This window comes from Sapajus apella, unplaced genomic scaffold, assembly GCF_009761245.1.
Source record: "Sapajus apella isolate SASKATOON/1434 unplaced genomic scaffold, GSC_monkey_1.0 scaffold127, whole genome shotgun sequence".
In the NCBI taxonomy this organism is placed as follows: domain Eukaryota; kingdom Metazoa; phylum Chordata; class Mammalia; order Primates; family Cebidae; genus Sapajus; species Sapajus apella.
The window spans coordinates 1,514,453-1,533,644 of NW_022437067.1; the positions used below are offsets into that span (position 1 = coordinate 1,514,453).

The 19,192-nt window shown below is 64.9% G+C and overlaps 1 protein-coding gene across 10 annotated transcripts in view; it reads left to right on the plus strand.

Moving 5' to 3' along the window:
• PLCH2 (phospholipase C eta 2) overlaps positions 1-17,932 on the plus strand; it is an 85,984-nt gene extending 68,052 nt beyond the window's left edge. For 7 of the 10 annotated variants that reach the window (XM_032262163.1, XM_032262161.1, XM_032262162.1 and 4 more), the window contains 17 exons: positions 148-241; positions 411-614; positions 822-942; positions 2,417-2,588; positions 2,968-3,075; positions 4,307-4,465; positions 7,636-7,728; positions 8,187-8,269; positions 9,272-9,369; positions 9,493-9,675; positions 10,157-10,264; positions 11,075-11,199; positions 11,294-11,378; positions 11,687-11,833; positions 12,343-12,422; positions 14,705-15,500; positions 16,363-17,932. In XM_032262163.1, the coding sequence (XP_032118054.1) occupies positions 148-241; positions 411-614; positions 822-942; positions 2,417-2,588; positions 2,968-3,075; positions 4,307-4,465; positions 7,636-7,728; positions 8,187-8,269; positions 9,272-9,369; positions 9,493-9,675; positions 10,157-10,264; positions 11,075-11,199; positions 11,294-11,378; positions 11,687-11,833; positions 12,343-12,422; positions 14,705-15,500; positions 16,363-17,621 (3,915 nt within the window). In that variant the 3' untranslated portion in view covers positions 17,622-17,932. Of the gene's footprint in view, positions 1-147; positions 242-410; positions 615-821; positions 943-2,416; positions 2,589-2,967; positions 3,076-4,306; positions 4,466-7,635; positions 7,729-8,186; positions 8,270-9,271; positions 9,370-9,492; positions 9,676-10,156; positions 10,265-11,074; positions 11,200-11,293; positions 11,379-11,686; positions 11,834-12,342; positions 12,423-14,704; positions 16,273-16,362 lie in introns of those variants that run through there. The other 3 variants (XR_004263996.1, XM_032262159.1, XM_032262169.1) reach the window with 3 other exon arrangements.
• Positions 17,933-19,192: the final 1,260 nt, after the last annotated feature.

Sequence of the window (19,192 nt, forward strand, 5' to 3'; positions counted from 1 at the left end):
GGGGACAGCGGTGAGGGGAGCTGGCCGATGGACAGGGGACAGCGGTGAGGGGAACTGGCCGATGGGGGACAGCGGTGAGGAGAGCTGGTCGGGGCTCTCCCAGGCCAGGGATGGGCTCCCTGGGCTCATGCCCCTGCTCTGGCCTAGATGACGGCTGTGACCCTGGAGAGCTGCCAGGACATCATCGAGCAGTTTGAGCCGTGCCCCGAAAACAGGAGTAAGGGGCTGCTGGGCATTGATGGTGAGTGGGGCGGTGCCGTCTGCCTGGCGGTCCTGGGATGCCGGAGGGGCAACGAGGGCCCAGCCTGTGGACCGAGACAGCTGCTCTGTGTCCCGTCGAGTCGGGGCAGGTGGCCGTCAGAGGAGGCCGGGGGTGGGCTGACACGGTCCCTACGCCGTGCTGTCTTCAGGCTTCACCAACTACACGAGGAGCCCCGCTGGGGACATCTCCAACCCTGAGCACCGCCGCGTGCACCAGGACATGACACGCCCACTGAGCCACTACTTCATCACCTCGTCCCACAACACCTACCTCGTGGGGGACCAGCTCATGTCCCAATCACGGGTGGACATGTATGCCTGGGTCCTGCAGGCAGGCTGCCGCTGCGTGGAAGGTGAGCCCCAGACTGTGGGCTGGCATCTGCTGTGGGAGATGGGCTGTGCCTGAGGAGCCCCCGGGGGGGTCTCTGGGCAGGGGCTGGGAAGGCCTCTTCTGTGTCCCTCACTGAGCAAGGGGACAGGCCCCCTTCTGGCCGGAGCTCAGCCTGCCTGGGCTCACTGTGGCCAGGCCCTGGGGCTGACCGAGGTCCACCCACCTGCAGTGGACTGCTGGGATGGGCCCGACGGGGAGCCCATCGTGCATCATGGCTACACCCTGACCTCCAAGATCCTCTTCAAAGACGTCATTGAAACCATCAACAAATACGCCTTCATCAAGAATGAGTGAGTGGCTGGGCCTGGGTGTCTGGCCCAGAGGTGGGCAGGGGAGGGTCTCCAGGTTCAGGCTCTTCCCGCCACACCCACACGTCCTTTCTTTGGGGGCAGTGACTGTGGTGACCAGGGCGCTGGTTTCATTCTGGCATTTCTTGTTGAGGAAAGAGGGATGGGGGAGGGAGTGGCCGCAGGTCCAAGTGAGGTCCTCACAGGAGCAGCTTGCCCACATGCCTGGTGGCACCTCCTGGTGCCAGGGCTCACGGCGGCTGTGGCTCCCACACTTACCACCCCTGAGAAGCCACTCTGTATCCAGACTCAATTTGCCGTCACTTAGCTGAGTCTGTAGACACCGTTGAAGAATATCCAATTTAGTTTCTGGAATTAGAAGACCACCTCCCCGTGCGGTTTGAGTTACCTTTGAGTCCTGGCTACACAAGGCTCGCAGACTGGCAAGTAGCTAATTGCACAAAGGAAGGAAGGAGAAGCAAGATTGATTTAGGAAACAGAAATAGACGGCGTCTCCTGGAAGAGCTGGCCCTTCCTGTCACTGTCTTCAGCCCACCCTAACCCTGGGTCTGTAGGTGGGGAGGGCATTGCAGGGCATGGGCGTGGGGATGGGGGAGGAGGGATGAGCTGGGAGGAGCCAGGGGCCTGCTGGGATCTCAGGACAGGGTTGCCCCTCATGACCGGTGTAATCAGTGCAGGCACAATGTTCTCCTGCAGGCCCTGGGCCTCAGGCCTCAGTCTCCAGCCTGAGAAGTGGGGATAGGAGCCCCTGTGCCCCTGCGCCCCGCCTGCCCTCTCATCATGACTTGCTCATCTCTTGCTCTGGTTCATGCTCTCTTATTCTGGGCCACTTCCATTCTGTAAAGGAATCATGACTGCCTTTTGATAAAAGTCCAAGTAAAATGGTTAAAAATGAAGCTGAAAAGCTTGTAATTAAAAGTTCCTGCTACACTCCCCATTCTGTGCTGTGCAGGTAATAACTGTCTTCCACCAGATGGTGTGTGCCAGGTTTATGTTTCCTTCTTTATGGGGCCAATGTCAGGACCCCAGGCCATTCAGAGGACAGTGTCCCCAGTATCTAGGCAAAAGAGATTCTATTTCCCAGTCTATCTGTTGCTCCACACTGCACCTTGATTTTGTCCACATCATTTTAAAACCATGACTTTTTCAAATGTTCTTTTGTTTTCCTGGAGTTTCTAGTTGCCTTTGTCTTTTCCTTATTGGGGAAAGAAGCTCATATGGTGTTTACTGGCCCCTAAGATTCTCCCAGCTCCTTTCCTACCCACTCAGTTGCTTTTCAAAGCCATTGATGGGTGGGCCACCTTCCAGAGCTGCTGGTAGTCACAGCTGTCCTGGGTTTCTGGTCAAGACCCCTCCTCACTCAATGGTTTAGGTGACCTGGGATCTTGCAGAGATGGGGCCTACCCGTCCTCTGAGGCCCTGGCCTCATCCTGCTCCTTCTGCCTTGGGGGCACAGGTACCCAGTGATCCTGTCCATCGAGAACCACTGCAGTGTCATCCAGCAGAAGAAAATGGCCCAGTACCTGACTGACATCCTTGGGGACAAGCTGGACCTGTCATCTGTGAGCAGTGAGGATGCCACCACACTCCCCTCTCCACAGATGCTCAAGGGAAAGATCCTTGTGAAGGTGAGTGAGCCCCTGCCCTCCTGGGACCAGCTCACGCCAAGTCTTAGGCCTGGGTTAGTGCCCTGCTCCAGATAGGTGGGGGCGTCATGCCATCTGTGGGCAGATTTGGGAGGCTGAGGGCTGGCTGCGCCCTGGCCTGGCCTCCATCTCCCCATGGTGGTCACTGTCTCAGGACCTCCTCATGCACATCCAGGCCTTTCCCTCCACGCTGCTGCAGCCACGGGGAACTGGCCAGTCTGGCTCCTGCCCTGTGGCTGGGGTTCCAGACTGAGCTTGAGAAAAGCCCCCTCTCCTTGGCCGGCGGCTCCTGGTTGGTGCCGGGTACTGGCTTCCCAGTGTCTTCTCCAGGGCCCCTCCCATCGTGCTCCTCCTCCCCCAGGGGAAGAAGCTCCCAGCCAACATCAGCGAGGATGCGGAGGAAGGCGAGGTGTCTGATGAGGACAGTGCTGATGAGATTGATGATGACTGCAAGCTCCTGAATGGGGATGTGAGTGGGGTGGGGGTAGGGTGGGTGGGGGTGGGGCCTGCGGCTCCCAAGAGCAGCTGTCCGTCCTTGCTGTTGGGGCGAGTTGGAAAGGGAGGCAGCCGGGACGGAGGGACGTGAGCGCAGATGTGCACAGTGGCCCAGGGCCTGGGGGGTCCTCCCTGCCCAGCCACCCCTCTGTGTTACAGGCCTGCCCGTGCCCAGTTTCAGCTCCCATGTTTGAGCTGACTCTTGCGGTTCTCTGCCCTCTGGGCCCCTCAGCAAGTGGGGGCAGCACTGGGGGCCAGGTCCCATGCCAGACTCTACCCCATTCCCGCCGGCACCTGGCACGCCCAGCTCCCTGGTCTTTTCCTACCAAATCCGGCCCGAAGCTGGGTGGCCAGTGCTGGGCTCACCTCCAAGCAGTGCCATCTCTAAGGCTGGCCCTGATGTGGGGATCCCGGCAGCAGTCACCCCACCGAGCACCGTCACTGTGTCACCGCCAGGGCCGGGGTGGGGGCTGTGCAGTCGGGAGGGTCCCGTGCAGTGCTGGGCTTGGGGGTGCCCTTTCCCCTGGGCACTGGTCTGGGGATGCTGCGGTGAGGTGGCGAAGGCCGTTTCTCCCAGAGGGGCCGGGCATGGGAAGATGACTGAGCAGCTTTGCTCTGGGCCACGTGGCCGACCATTTTAGAAAGTCCTGAGGCAGCAGCACTCTTCCTGCCCAGGGTGCGCGTCTCTGTGTGGCCCACGTGACGGCAAAAACCAGCTCCATTGTGCTCCCAGCTTCATGCCCACTCCAACATGGTACCGGGACATCTGACCCCCAAGGCCCAGGCCCTGCCCTCAAGGGTTCCAAGTTCATCAGGGCCATCCAGGGCTACACTGGCAGGGAAGGGCATCCAGTCCCACTTGGAGGCTGGCATGAAGCTGCCTCTGGCCTTGCCATCTCCTGAGGCATGTGGCGGCCAGTGGTGAGACTCCAGACCCTGTGTTGCCTGCTGGCATGCTGACCTCCCAGGCCACAGGGCCAGAGGCCACACAGGCTCTGCTGGGAGCCCGCGGGCAGCCTCATGCTGCTGGTGGCATCAGGTGGGCCTGGGTTCCCGTCCTGCCAGTGGCTGCCTGCAGGCCCGAGGTGAATCACACGCCTTCCATGAGCCTGGGGTGGGTGGAGTGCTGTGACCCTGGGGGTCATCACCACCACTGCTCACAGGGCTGGGGGCAGATGCCAACAGGCCAGCCTCTGGCTCCGCAGGCATCCACCAATCGAAAGCGTGTGGAAAACATTGCTAAGAGGAAACTGGATTCCCTCATCAAGGAGTCAAAGATTCGGGACTGTGAGGATCCCAACGACTTCTCTGTCTCCACACTGTCCCCATCCGGAAAACTCGGACACAAGGTAGAGGCCAAAAAGGTGAAACCCCTGATGCCAACAGGTTCTCCCCCTGCCAGCCAGCCTGTGGGCTGGCAAGAGCCCCGGAACATGTGGTGTGTGTACTCACAAATCTGCACACAGCACCCTTTGGTACACACACCTGCAGACATACATGCTGTATGTACATACATACACTTTGAGACCCCACATACCAGCGGGGTCTCAAAGCCCAGCCAGTCCTGGGAGCTTCCCAGCTGGGGGACACGACTGCCCTCCCTGCCTATGCCCCACCTGGAGCTGGTCGTGGCCAGGTGGGGAAGTTTCCACGTGGAGCGAATGGCCCTTGGGGGTTGTCACGGCAGACGCAGTGGAGTGTGTGTGGGTGAGAGGTGCCGGGCAGGGTCGGCAGGTCCCACAACCTCCTTGCAGCCCTTGAAGGAGCCAGGAGCCGTGGCTGGCGGGTCCTGCAGTCCTGCAGTGGGTGGGGCTGGGTGGGGAATGTGGGTGGGCCCTGAAGACCCTCCACAGGGGGACAGCGCTGCTGGGTGCCAGTGCTGGGGACTCTCCTGGTACCTGACACGCCGTACTGTGCCCTATGGTGCCAGCTGACTCTGCCTGTCCCCACAGAGACCTTGCTGTTTTCCTAACCCTCAGGGAGGGTGGGAAGGTGACTTCTCCCAGGCCAGGTGGGGATGCCATGTCCCCTTCCTTCCAGGACCAGTATTTTTAGCCCTGGGTGTTTGCGTTTCCACCCACGGCTTGAGTGCACGCGGCACAGCTGACACCGAAGGAGAGCTCGAGGAACATGCCCTGTGCAGGTGGCTCTCGGGTCCCGAGCCGACAGGCGCTCCTTTATTTTTATCCTGAGGTGTCTGGGTGGGGAGGATGGCCATCTGTGGCTCCCTGGGCAGCCAGCTGGACCTGTGCAAAACCTGGAAATGCATCTTTGGGTCCAGGAGAGCGGTCGCCTGTGGACCTCACGTCTGAGCGGCTGCTGGGGGGCCTGTGCTCAGGGAAGGCTTCCTGCAGGAGGCGGAGGGGCTCAGGCACAGCCACTAAGGCTGGGGGAGGATCGGAGGTCCCACCCTGGTGAGATGTACTCCTTGCCGGGTGCGGACACACACCAGAAGAGCCCTGGAGCCTTTGGCACAGGAGAGGGTGGGACTGATCCCCAGGCTAGGCTGGAACATTCAGCCCTGGGGCTCACTGGGGGCAAGGCCCAGGCAAAGGGGGTGTCTGCGTTGGGGGTCGTGGGGCTGGCACACCCCACCGAGGGACACTTGGGCCTCTCTGTCCCCCTGGGCTAGGCAGCGTCCCCTCTGCCCATGAACCTTAAAGACACAAGGCTCTTCTCACGGGCCCCTGAGGCCTGGGGGCAGCAGGAATGGGTATCTGGGGGAGAGAAGCTGAATGGGTAAGGACGGGATCCACCTGCAGAGACCTGGGCACAGCCCAGTGAGTGCTTATGCTGCCAACAGCCTCGCCCCACAGGGACCCTCTCCCCACAGAGGCAGGGCTGGGGGCTCTGCTGCTGGCTGAGACCCTCTGCCCCCATCCAGGCCCTGTCCCCTCCTGGCCTTCTGCTGCCCGCAGCCCCTGGGAGCGTGGTTGGGTGTGGCTGTCTCCTGTGGGGTGACGGCAGTTCTGGCTGTCTAGTACGTGCTGTGTCTGGCCGTCCATCTCCTGGGTCAGCACATGCCTCTCCTCGGTCACGCCTGGATTGACATCGCTCGTGGCTCTTGGTCACTGTGGCATTTTGGGGATGTGTAAGGAGCTGTGAACCATGGTGGCTCCAACTGCCCCCAGGCGCGCTGTGAATCTGGCTCCCAATGCCTCTCCCAGCAGCCGTGGCATCAATAAATTAAGAGGAAACTGGGGCTGGCTTTGCTGGAGGTGGAGAGAGAGGAGCACCTCCGAGCCAGCAGGGCCTGAACAACCCGGGAGCCTTCTGCCGCGGTGCACACGGGGCCTTGGGCTCCGGCCAGTGCCACCTGGGAATGGGAAGGCCCGTTGGCCGCTCTGGGCCATGGGAAGGGCTATCCGATCCTATCGTGGCTCCCTGTGAGGGTGAAGGAGGGGCAGGGTACACACCCAGGCCAAGGTACGCAGAGCACAGCGAGGCTGGCAGGAGCTCCGCAGCCACGTCTGCAGGACTGAGAGGCCGCCTGGCATGGGGCCTGCCATGACGTGTGTCCTGATTTGCAATGCGCCCAGCGAGGAAGTGTCCAGGCTGGTGAGGCCGGGGAGCAGGAGGCGCTGTTGGCTATGGCACGGCTGAGTGCCACGTGTCTGTGGTCATGGGAGCATCCGTGGGTGTGTGAGGCGCGTGTGCTGTGGGTGTGGCAAGGATGTGTCCAGAGGTGTGGGTGTGGCCGTGGGTGGGCACCGTGTCTGTCTCTGGTCGAAGCCCCTAACAGGGACCCTGCTGCAGGCCCACGGCTTCGTGGCGTTTGAAAGAAAGCAACCCCTCCACGGGCGGGGGCAGGATGAGGGGTGGGAGACCCTCCTGAGCAGAGCTGGGCAAAGCTTTGGGGTTGTCTGTGGAAGGGGCCGCAGGGCTCGGGGTGGCTCCGTCAGGAAGGAGCTTTGGGATGAATGAGCACTTTGGATGCGGCCCTGGGTTGGGCGGGGGCGAGGAGTGGAGCCCTGGTTGTGCCTGCTGCTTGTGCAGCAATCGGAAGGCTCACGGTGGCGTCCTGGGGTTCCCGGCTCAGAGCCCGCCTCAGGGAGCGCCCACCTGGAGCTGTTTGTGTGACGAGGTGATACCTGCGTGCTGTGGGAAGAGGCCCGGGCAGCGGGGCTGAGGGACGCTCGTAAAAGGGTTTCGTAAGCAGCTCTGGCCGAGGAGTGTCCCAGACACGCAAATGCATTTATTACGCAGTCTCCACTGGTGGGGAAGAAATTCAGAATTGGGAACTTAATGAGTTTAAGACAACACAGGAGGGAGACCGAGGCAGCGTGAGTGAATGTCCCCCCACGGGCTTGCCTCCCAGGGCCTTCCTGCCAGCAGCTGCCTCTGTCCCAGGGTGGACTGCAAACAGCAGCCTCGGGGGCTCCCCAACCCGGCCCGCCCTGCCTTTCCACCCCCCAGGCCTCGCTTGAGTCCACCTCTTGAGGGAGGCCTCCTGGGGCCACCAGGGAGCTGCCCCGGCCTCCCTGCCAGGTTCAAGGCTGGGCTCACCCTGTCCCTGTCTCTCCCTTGGACTCAGAGCAAGGCTGAAGAGGATGCAGAGTCTGGGGAGGACACTGGGGCCAGCAGACGCAACAGCCGCCTCGTCGTGGGAAGCTTCTCCAGGCGCAAGGTCCTGCGCGGCTCCCAGCCTAGGGCCCCCGTCTGGGCCCAGCGTCCTCCCTGCTCCCAGTGCCCCAGCAGCCCCTGCCCCAGCCAGAGCAGATGGGGGTCTCCTACAGCCCCCAGGATCCCTTCTGAGTCTTGGGCTGAGCTGTCAGCTGCAGGTGCCAGTGGCTGGGCCAGGAGCCTGGGCTGGGAGCTGGTGGGAACAGGGGTCTGGCTGGCTCGTTCCCTCCTCTGGCCCTCACCCCAAGCTCAGGTGACCTGTGGCCGCCCTGGGAGTCCGCCGGAGACCAGGTCGAGAGGGCACTGAGGAGGCCTTGGCAGGCACAGCCGGGCGGGATGGACATGGGAGGCCGTGTGGGCCTCGGGGGACCCTGAGGACAGGCCCTCCCTAACCCCCCAGCCTTCCCCAAGGCCTGGCCTGGGCCAGGGGCCCCATAGCTCACGCCTCTGCCCTCTGCATAGAAGAAGGGCAGCAAGCTGAAGAAGGCAGCCAGCGTGGAGGAGGGGGATGAGGGCCAGGACTCCGCAGGAGGCCAGAGCCGAGGGTAGGTGCCCTGCCCCATGGGGAGGGCCTGCATGCTCCCGGGGGCCTCGCCCAGCTGGCCCCTTCTTTGTGGTGACCCCATCATGGCCATCCTTGAGCCGGGCAGGACCCACCCCTTTCCCGGCCCCTGGAAGCAGTGGGAAGTGGTGGGGTGTGGTGTGTGGGGCAGGCTGGTGGCTGTGGGCAGTGGGGGCAGGGCAGCCAAGCAGGTGGCTGGAGGGTCCATGTCCCCATAGGCCCCGATGCTGCCGGGCTGGTCTCAGTCCTCAGCTCCTCCTCCTCCGAGGCCCCCAGCCTCATGCCCTCCACAGGGGCATCAAATGCCCCGTGCCATGAAGTGGCTCCCTGCTTCCAGTCCAGCCAAGCCGGATTCAAGGCCCAGGCCCCGTGTCTGAGGCTTCCCTCAGCACTGTCTGGGGTCTCTTCTGGGGCTCAGACCTACAGGCCCAGCAAGGTGCTCCCGCCCCTCCTCCACCATGGGCTCCCCCACCGGCCACTCCCTTCTGTCACTTCCATCCCCCAACGGCTCCTCCACGCCCATCGCCTGGGCACAGCCCTCGCCCATCCCATCCACGTGCCAGCCAGGCTCTGCCCTGAGCACACATCTGATCGACATGCCTGGGCAACCCGGGGGACCCCTTGGACCCCTGGCCTTCTCTCCACATAGGGATTCCAGGCCAGACCCAGGCCCCGACCCTAGCTGTCCCTGCTCAGAATCTTCCAGAAGCCCCCACCCCTGCCACGCTTGGCAGGCCACATCCTCCTCTGCACACACACGTGGTGCCCGGGGCCTTGGCACCTGCTGGTAACTCCGAGCCCGCCCATGTCCTGCCCGCACTCAGGTCTCCGTGGCCTGCGGCCCAGTCTGGGGTCTGTCTCTGAGGGTTCAGGGGCTGCCGCATGAATTAACGAACCTGCCTGAGCCCTGGAGCCCGTCTCACGGAGCCGGGTGCCAGGCTGGCCCTGAATGGGAGGGGTGCTCACCCCCTGCCACCTGCCACAGGACGGCACGGCAGAAGAAGACCATGCAGCTGTCCCGGGCCCTCTCCGACCTGGTGAAGTACACCAAGTCCGTGGCCACCCACGACATAGAGGTGGAGGGTGAGAGGCTCGGGGACCGGGGCCCACGGGCGGAGGCCTCCCTGTCCCCCACCCCTGCTATGCTGCGGGGCGCCGGGCGAGCTCCAGGACTCGGTGTCTGATGTCTGGCCCCCGGTGCCACAGCGGCATCCAGCTGGCAGGTGTCGTCCTTCAGCGAGACCAGGGCCCAGCAGATCCTGCAGCAGAAGCCGGCGCAGTTCCTGCGCTTCAACCAGCAGCAGCTCTCCCGCATCTACCCCTCCTCCTACCGCGTGGACTCGAGCAACTACAACCCGCAGCCCTTCTGGAACGCCGGCTGCCAGATGGGTGGGTGCGGGCACGGCGTGCTGGGGGCTGTGGGAGGGCTCAGCTCAGACGGTCCCTCAAACCTGAGGGGCGAGCAGGGACCCGCTGGGGCCTTGGTTCTGTGCTGGGCTCCCTTGCCCTTGAAGCCTCCACACCCCCGAGGCCTGCTGCCCACACCAGGCCGACACTGACCCTGGGCTGGCACTGGGGCATGGCCCCTAAGACCTCGGGGGCTGTAGGAGAGGTGGTGCAGGTCTGTCCCCACGGTCCCAGGGACACCTGCCTCGAGGCTGGCAGCACTGGCCCCGGGGACGTCCCTTCAGGATGTCAGGCCCCAGTCCTGCACAGGTGGAGGCCTTGGGTCACCACTCATATCAGGGGGACGAGGGGCAGACGGCGGACTGGCAGCAGCTGTGCAGGGGGTGCTGGTGTGTGGTGGTGGGAGGGGTGACACGCCTGGAAGGTCAGGTGCCGACTGGGGCAGCCTTATGTCCCCTCACAGTTGCCCTGAACTACCAGTCAGAGGGGCGGATGCTGCAGCTGAACCGAGCCAAGTTCAGTGCCAACGGCGGCTGTGGCTACGTACTGAAGCCCGAGTGTATGTGCCAGGGTGAGGCGCTTGGACGCTCAGGGCTTGGACAGGCCTCCCGGGTGTCCCCAGAACAGAGATCAGAGCCCCACAGGCTGGCAAGGGGGTGGGCACCTTTGTCAGGGTCCCCTGAAGGATCAGGCTGGGATAAAGCTCCCAGGACACTGGGGAGGTGGGCGGGGGCACCGTCCTTGCTGGGGTTGCAAACAATGGTCCAGCTCTGCAGGAATCCAGGGACGGAGAATTCAGGAGCCTGGGCCCCACGTGGGATTCATGGCAGGACTTGCCTGAGGGGGGCCCAGTGCCAGCGACCCAGCCCCCTGTGCCCAGCCCATCTTTGGATCTCAGGACCTGGGACTGGGCTAGGCATTTGAAGGAACCTCCGGAACCTCCTCCCCTCCATTTTGTCTGCTGTGGATGAGTTCCAGCTTGCCCATGTGGCCCTGGCTCCTCTCCCACCTCTGCCCTTGGCTTGTCCTCCTCAGAGTTCTCACACTGAGGGGGCCCCAGGGCACTGCCACCAGAGGCCCCACCCCACATACCCCCAGGGACCCAGACCCACCCCTAGAAGCCGTGTGACCTCCTTGGCTCACCCATGGGAGGCCTGGGCTCTGTCCCACGTGCTGCAGTGGCCACAAAAGTGACCCACACTGGGCCTGCTGCACCTGCCCTCCGAGGCACCCCCACTGCACTGCTGTCCCCTCCCTCCACCTGGCACTGGCTCCAGTCTCCTAGGTGGGAGCTGGGAGGGGGCTGTTGGCAACTGTGTGCCAGCCAGTGGGGGTCTTGCCAAGGGCTGAGCCACTGACCCCATGCCTGACACCCTCTCAGGTATGTTCAACCCCAACTCGGAGGACCCCTTGCCCGGGCAGCTCAAGAAGCAGCTGGTGCTCCGGATCATCAGTGGCCAGCAGCTCCCCAAGCCTCGCGACTCCATGCTGGGGGACCGCGGGGAGGTAGGGGCCTGCCCTGCACAGGCGGGTGGGGTGGGGGTGGGGTGGGACGGGCGGGCATGGCGGTGGCCCGATTCACCCCTCGCCTGTGCCCCAGATCATCGACCCCTTTGTGGAGGTGGAGGTCATCGGGCTCCCCGTGGACTGTAGCAGGGAGCAGACCCGCGTGGTGGATGACAACGGTAAGGCTCGGGCCATGGCGGGGCCGGGGTGGGCGACAGGGCCTGCTCGTCGGGGAGGGTGGTGTGCCCTGCAGGCAGACCCCGGCACCACGGTCACACCGCTGACGGCAGCCTGAGGCAGGAGGGTCAGGGCTGCCTGCTGTGCCAGCTGCTCTCCAGGACTCCCTTGCTGACACTCCCAGGCGCCAATCCCCTGCGGGTGGACAGCGCAGGAAGCAGGAGCGGGACTGGTGGGCAGGAGGCCGCCAGGCTGGGGCCATGCTGGGCTGGCCCTGCCCGTGGGACACTCCTCCTGGCACTGCCTCCAGGGTTCAACCCCACCTGGGAGGAGACCCTGGTGTTCACGGTGCACATGCCGGAGATCGCGCTGGTCCGATTCCTCGTCTGGGACCACGACCCCATCGGGCGTGACTTCATTGGCCAGAGGACGCTGGCCTTCAGCAGCATGATGCCAGGTGGGCAGGGGTGGACATGGTGCCCCCCTGGCTGAGGTCCCGGGGCAGGGCAGACACCCTTTCCCCTGCGGGTCAGCACCTGTGTGGGTGGGCTTGGGCCGGGTGCCAAAGAGACAGGAGCTCAGGACAGGAGGAGGGCCGGCCTGGGGCTCTGCGGGTCAGGCTGGGGCATGGCCTGTGGCCTGTAGGGGAGAGGTCAGCCTCAGGAAGGGTGCTGAGGACCAGACGAGAGCCAGCCTGGGGCTCTGCAGGTCAGGCTGGGGCGCAGCCTGTGCAGAAGAGGTCACACCTAGGAAGAGGTCCCTACAGGCTGGCGCAATGCCAGTGGGCTTCCTGGAGGAGGTGAGGGGTAATACTGCACCCACAGGAGGCAGAGATCCCCGGCCTCGGCTTGTTGGCTGTATTTGGGGTCTTGAGACCGTTAAGTAGAGTGGGCTGGTGGGGGGCAGAGCAGGTGGGGGCCCTGGGAGGCTGACACCTCATGACCCCACTGACCCATGCTGCTCCAGGCTACCGGCACGTGTACCTGGAGGGGATGGAAGAGGCCTCCATCTTTGTGCACGTGGCTGTCAGTGACATCAGCGGTAAGGTGAGTGTCACCCCTGGCCACTGACCATCATGGGGACGGGCGGTACCAGCCCTTGTCCCATACCCCCCCATGTGTCCCCAGGGCTGGCTCCTGAGCTGAGGCAGTGAGGCCTAGGGTCCCTTCTCCAGGCCTCTGCTTCTCTACCTGCAAGATGGGGTGTTGGGGGGCCTGGCTCCTGAGCCGTCAGTGCTCACCTCTGACCCCAGGGCTGGTTGTGGGAGTCTTGGGCAATGCGGGGCCCCAGTGCCCTGTGCCTTGCTCTGCCCTGTGCCACCAATGCCTGTCTCAGACTCTCTTGGGGGCCTCGCAGGCCTCACCCCACAGTGTGGCCACCTGGCTTCTCAGCATGGATCGAGTGGTGGCCCTCCCCTCGCTCACCCCTATCCCTCCACTTCTTGGCGTCACGTGGAAGGCAGCTGCCCGGGATTTACCCGTGACTCCACACCCAGCATGTGTGTCCCCCAGCCTCAGCTTCTGCAGGAGGGGGTTGTGGTGCTGGCCCTGCTGCCCTGCAGAGCTGGCAGCCCTGACTCTCAGCTGGGGCCAGTGCCCTCTGGGTCCTGCTGGCTGTAGCTGCACACACAGCATGGGCAGCCTGCCCAGGCCCAACCCTGACTCTCTCCTGCCATGCTCTCAGGCCCAGAGGTGCCGTCTGGCCCCCGCCGTCTCCCACCTAGCCACTCCTCGTCCCCCAGGCCTCGGGGCTCCCCACACGGCTGCCGTGGCCGCCTCACCCGCCCCTCTGTCTCTTTGGTCTTGCAGTCGGCTTCTCTATGGCCACAGTCTACTTTTAGAAGCGCAGCTCCGTTAGGAGCCTTGAAGGTACCCGGCGCGCGGGACAGTGCTGCCCGCCGCCCCTGCATGCCAGGCCGTGCCCATTAGCATCTGTGACTCCTAGTAGCATTTGGAGACTGTCGCTCATGTGACATGGATCATGACATGGTTCTGGGGGCCCTGGCCATCCCTAGCCAGAGCGGCATTTACGAGGCAGATCCAGGGTTCAGCTGGGCGGCCGCCTTCCCCCGGCCTCCCGTCCCTCAGTCCTCCCTCCCCTCGCTCAGTCCCTGTCCTGGTGGGGAGCCTGCTGGAGCCCCCGCTGTACCCTCCCGCCTCCCTCCTTCTCTCTGGTGCCCCCACCTCGGCCCCTCAGGCCGCTGGTTCTGAGTCCCCCTCCTGCTCCCTCCCTGTCTTTGCCAACCACGCCCAGTGCCTGGATGAGGGCACCCCCGAGGCTGGTGCTTGAGCCGGAATCCCGGATCTGCTTCTAAATGGCTTCCCGGCCACTGTGACCAAATTGCGTGGATTTGGGATCTTGAATCAGGAAGCTGATTCAAGTGCTGACCATCTGAACGCATCTGCCCAGAGGCACCCCTGCAGGGGGTGACCCACGTGGGGGCCTGGGCCGCTCTGTGCCCGAGCACGGCTCGTCATGGGGGCTCGGTGGGTGCTGCCGGTCTCGGGGCGTCTGGTATGTGAGGGCCCCTCTGGCCCCGGCACCCTGGAGAGGCAGCTGCCTCGCTCTCACCAGCCGCTCCGCTCAGGCAGGGACCTCCTGGGCCCAGCTGTCTGGGAAGACTGGCTGTGGCCTGGTGCTGGTAGGCGGGGAGGCTAAGCCCATCTTGGCAGGGCTCAAGGGGCAGCAAGCCAGCTGTGGGCCTTGGGGGCTCACAGGGCAGAGGACGGCAAGATCGGAAAAGGTTGCCCAGGACAGTTCAGGAAGGCTTCCTGGAAGAGGTGGCACCTCCCCGGGCAGGAGCTTTGCCATGGGAGTGGGCAGGACAGGGCTGGGCAAGCAGGCCTCCATCTGCACCTGGCTACTCCTGAGGGCAGGGCAGATGCAAGCAGGGAGACCTGGGATTCTACTCTCTCCTGTCTCTGGCTCTACACCAGTGCCCCTGCCAGACCTGGGGCTGCCGGCCTCCGGGCAGTTGCAGGCTGCAGTGGGCCAGGGCCGGGCTCGAGGTCTCTCCTCTGGGGGAAAGGACCTTCTCTCTGTGCGCCTCAAGGGCCCCACAGGCCCTGCACACCTTGGCAGGGGCAGGTTCTGCCGGAGGGTGGGGGCACCATCTGTCCTCAGATCTGCAGCAGTCACTGTCCCGGCAGAGCTGCCCCAGGGACCCTGCTCCTGAAGGCCCTGGTGTGTCCACACCCACCCAGCCCAAGACAGCTGGCCCCTCGCACCAAGACCTGTCTGTGGCGCGGTCTGGAGAGCTGGCCCTGGGGTGCATCGGCAGCTGGGCTGGGCGCCCTGGCACCAGCTATGTGGGCTCCCTCTCTTGCAGGTCAAGCAGGCTCTGGGCCTAAAAGGCCTCTTCCTCCGAGGCCCAAAGCCCGGCTCGCTGGACAGTCATGCTGCTGGCCGGCCCCTGGCCCGGCCCTCCGTTAGCCAGCGGCTCCTGCGGCGCACGGCCAGCGCCCCGACCAAGAGTCAGAAGCCGGGCCGCAAGGGCTTTCCGGAGCTGGTCCTGGGCACGCAGGACGTGGGCTCCAAGGGGGCGGCAGACATGGTGCCCCCCAGCCCTGGCCCTGCTCCGGAAGCCCCGGCCCAGGAGGGGCCCAGCAGTGGCAGCCCCCGAGGTAAGGCGCCAGCTGTGATGACAGAGAAGAGCCCGGTGCGTGTGCAGCCCCCGCGTGCCCCAGAGGGCCTGGGGCCTGCTGGAATGGCCGCTACGTGCATGAAGTGCGTGGTGGGATCCTGCGCTGGCGTGAACACCGAGGGCCTGTGGAGGGAGCGGCCACCCGGCCCGGGGCCGGCCAGCAGGCATGCCGCCATTCGCCAGCAGCCCCAGGCCCGCGAGGACTCGATGGGGGGCCCCTGCAGCGGCCTGGACCCTCGAGCTCTCTCGGGGAGCAGCACAGAGGCCCACAAGGGTCCTGGGGCCTGGGGGCAGGGTCCAGGAGGTAGCGGCTCCATGTCCTCCGACGCCAGCAGCCCAGACAGCCCGGGCAGCCCCGAAGTGGGGGCCCACTGGCCCGAGGGCGCCTGCAGGCAGCCGGGGGCCCTGCAGGGAGAGATGAGTGCCTTGTTTGCTCAAAAGCTGGAGGCTATCAGGAGAAAATCCCCCATGTTCTCCGCCGGTAAGCCCGCCCTCCTGCCCTGCGCGGTCCTTCCGCACGCCCCTGGCATGGCTGGACCTGGGTCACCTGCTGCTGCTTCTGTGTGGACAGCGTCGCCCCGTGTGCTCGTGGCTCTGTCTCCGTGGCACTCTGCTCCCTTGGCTTGCCTGTGGCCTGTAGCCCCAGCCCTCCTGTGTGACCTTGAGGCCCTGGGACTCGGGTGGAGCTGGTTCGCGGCCCAACGGGCTGGGCCCTCCCGCTGGGCGCTTCCACAAACTCGCCTCCCGAGTTGGCGACCGGCATGGCCCCTGATGCCCCTCCTGGGACTCGGGGCCACTTCCCATCCTGTTCCTGCCTCCCCCAGGGGAGGCTCCAGGGGTCCCTACCGGGTAGCCTGATGTGGTGCAGCCGCAGGGCGCCTTGTGTGCCCGGGACGCCTGCGTGGAGGGGACTCCCTGGGCCCTGGGTCTTGTTGCTTTGGGCTGAGACGTCCCACTGTGAGGACATCGCCATAGCCTGGAGGGAGGGACAGACAGGGAGCCTGCCCTGCCCTGCCCTCCCCACCCCACCCCTCCAGCCAGCCCCCTGACCGAGCTTTCCTTTCTGCCCCCACCCACGCTGCCTCTGTAGTTAGGAACTGAGAGCACGAACGACAGGTAACGGGGCCCAGCCCCCGTATCCCTGCTGTCCCAGTCCCAGGAGGGCCCCGTGTGTGGCACAGGGCACGTGGACTGTGCCGTGGCAGCAGCAGGGTGGGGGCACAGAGTGTGCCGGGGATGCCTCAGGGTGGGGGCCGGGCACTGGGGACTCCACCCTGATCCGAATCTCCCGCCGCCTCTCTCACTGTCTCCCTCTCTCTCTCACTCCCCCCACCTCCCCACAGACACCCGCCCCCTCTCTGCACAGCGGCCGCTCCCTGCACCGTGCAGCCTGGAGACCATTGCCGAGGAGCCTGCCCCAGGCCCCGGCCCCCCGCCACCAGTGGCCATCCCCACCAACTCTTCTCAGGAATGGCCCCTGTGTCCCACTGGACCCGGAACCAATGTGGCAAGCCCCCCAGAGGACCCTGAGGAGCCCCGAGACAGCAGGCCGAGGCCGTGCCATGGCAGGGGCCCTGGCGAGGCATGCGAGGGGGGCCCTGGCAGCCAGACGGACGGCAGAAGCCAGCCCCGGACGCTGGGCCCCCTGCTCATTAGAAGAGTGAAGAGTGAGGGGCAGGTGCCCACAGAGCCCCTGGCTGGGCCCTTCCCGGCCCCTGCCGTGTACTCCGACGCCACAGGCAGTGACCGGCTGTGGCAGCGGCTGGAGCCACATGGCCACCGAGACAGTGTTTCCTCTTCCTCCAGCATGTCATCTAGTGACACTGTCATCGACCTCTCCCTGCCCAGTTTGGGCCTAGGCCATAGCCGAGAGTGTCTCGCCGGAGGCCCCGTGGGACGCCTGCCCCCCAGGCCCCACTTGGCTTCAGCTGCCCGCCCAGACCTGCCACCAGTGACCAAGAGCAAATCCAACCCTAACCTGCGGGCTGCAGGCCAGCGGCCTCCCACGCCTGAGGACCCGCGGCCCAGGCCCCTGGCTCCACGGATGCCTGGCCTCCCGCTCCGGCCACCCTGGGGCCGCCTCTCCCTGGGGAGCCTGCAGGACTGCCCGGTGGCTGCCAAGTCCAAGAGCCTGGGGGACCTCACTGCAGATGACTTTGCCCCCAGCTCTGAGGGTGGTTCCCACAGCCTGGGCCTCCCGCAAGGGGCGCAGCGGGTGTTGGGGCCAGGGGTGAGGCGGGACATCCTGACGGAGCAGCTGCGCTGGCTCACGGTCTTCCAGCAAGCGGGAGACATCACATCTCCCACCAGCCTGGGTGCGGCCGGGGACGGGGTGACAGGGGGCCCCGGTTTTCTGCGGCGCTCATCCTCACGCAGCCAGAGCCGTGTGCGCGCCATCGCCAGCCGTGCCCGCCAGGCACAGGAGCGGCAGCAGAGACTGCAGGGCCGGGGCCGGCAGGGACCCCCCGAGGAGGAGCGGGGCACCCCCGAGGGCGCCTGCTCTGTGGGCCGTGAGGGCAGGGTGGATGCGCCAGCTCCCTCCAAGGGAGCGCCTGGACCAGCGTCTGCAGCTACAGAGAACCTGGTCCTGCTCCGCCTCTGACCCAGTCCCTGGCGGGAACCCCGGTGGCTGTGAAGGCCCGGGGCAGGGGTGGGTGTGTTTCATTTGCTCAGGAAATGGGGCGGCCAGGCCCCCACAACTGTGTCCCAGCTGCCCTCTGTGTCCCCTCAGCCCCTGCTCCAGGGAGTAAAGGCTAAAGCTGCCGGCCCAGGGCCCACAGGAGGGTGCTTCGAGTCTGGCCCCGCCAGGCAGTCTTCCTGGCGTTTTAGGCTCTATACACAGAGAAATATTTAAATTTTTAGAAGCAAAACTTACACAATATTAAAATGATACTAAGCCCCTTTCCACTTTTACGTGGTTTTCCACCCTGGACGTGTGTGCTGTGTGTCAGCCTGCACCTGTTCTGGGCCCACCCTGGGAGACACAGCTGACCTGGCCACAGTGCAGGCTGCTCAGGACGCTGCCTGGGCCTCGCCCTGAAGCCCACATCCACCTTGCTCTGACGCCGCCACGCTCTACACCCGCTAAGCCTCTGTAAACTCCCAAACGTAGCTCGGATGAGTGTGCTCGCCAGCACAGATCGGCTTCCCCGCTTGCTTGGCCTCCCGCGCCACTCACCAGCTGCCCGTCAGCCTTTGCCAGGCCTGTCCTCAGAGGGCTGAGCTGGACAGGCTCTGGGGTGGGCTGCAAAGCCCACTCCTCAGGGCACAGGCCCTGACCCCAGGCCACAGCAACCCTGGGCCCTGGCAGCTGCTCTGAGGCCTCAGAGCACGGCGGTTCTAGAAGGCCCCTCGAGGGAGAAGCTGGGGTGATGGTCGCACCCCAGGGAAGCCTGTGCTGCAGGCTGTCCACTGTTGCCCCAGCAGTGGGAGCAGGTGTGGCCCATTCTGTGGCCAGGAAGTCAGAGGGTGTCCTGCCCCGTGAGGCTCTGCCACCTGCTGCTGCCCGCGGGCCCCGCCCAGCACCCCGAGAAGCGCTGCTCTGTCAGGGTGTCCTGGCTCACCCCTGGCTGTGTCCCACCTAGGTGGGACCCTCGGGAAGTTGGGCCTGGAGCCTAGGGTAGCTCTTGGGGGGGGGCTGCTCTGCCCTCACCATGTTCCTGCACTGGCATCTCGGGCGACCACAGGAACCGCTACCCCAACTCAGCCAGGCAGAGGGGCCACCGGTGCCACCTCCCCCGAACCCCCCTGAGCCCCACTGGCCAGACTTCTCATCCTTGAGCCCCGGGCCATTTGCACGTGGGCGAGCATGGGGATGAGATGGGCTGGTTGCCTGGGGCCCAGGGTGGCACCTGAGCCTGAGGAGTCTCAGCTCTGCCAATGGGACTCTCAGAGCTCCCGGGTGGTGACACTGACAGCGCCTGGTGACCGAGGCCTCCTGCTGAGCCCTCGAGTGGTGCCATGGGCAGGGCAGGGCTGGGGGAGCCAGCTGGGGTCTGCAGGAGTGAAGGAAGGGCTGACGGCTCGGGCCAGGTCGTCTTGGGGAAAGCCCCCTCAAAATGGCCACATTGGGCCAGGCACAGTGGCTCACACCTGCAATCCCAGCACTCTGAGAGGCCAAGGTGGGTGGATCACCTGAGGTTAGAAGTTTGAGACCAGCCTAACATGGCGAAA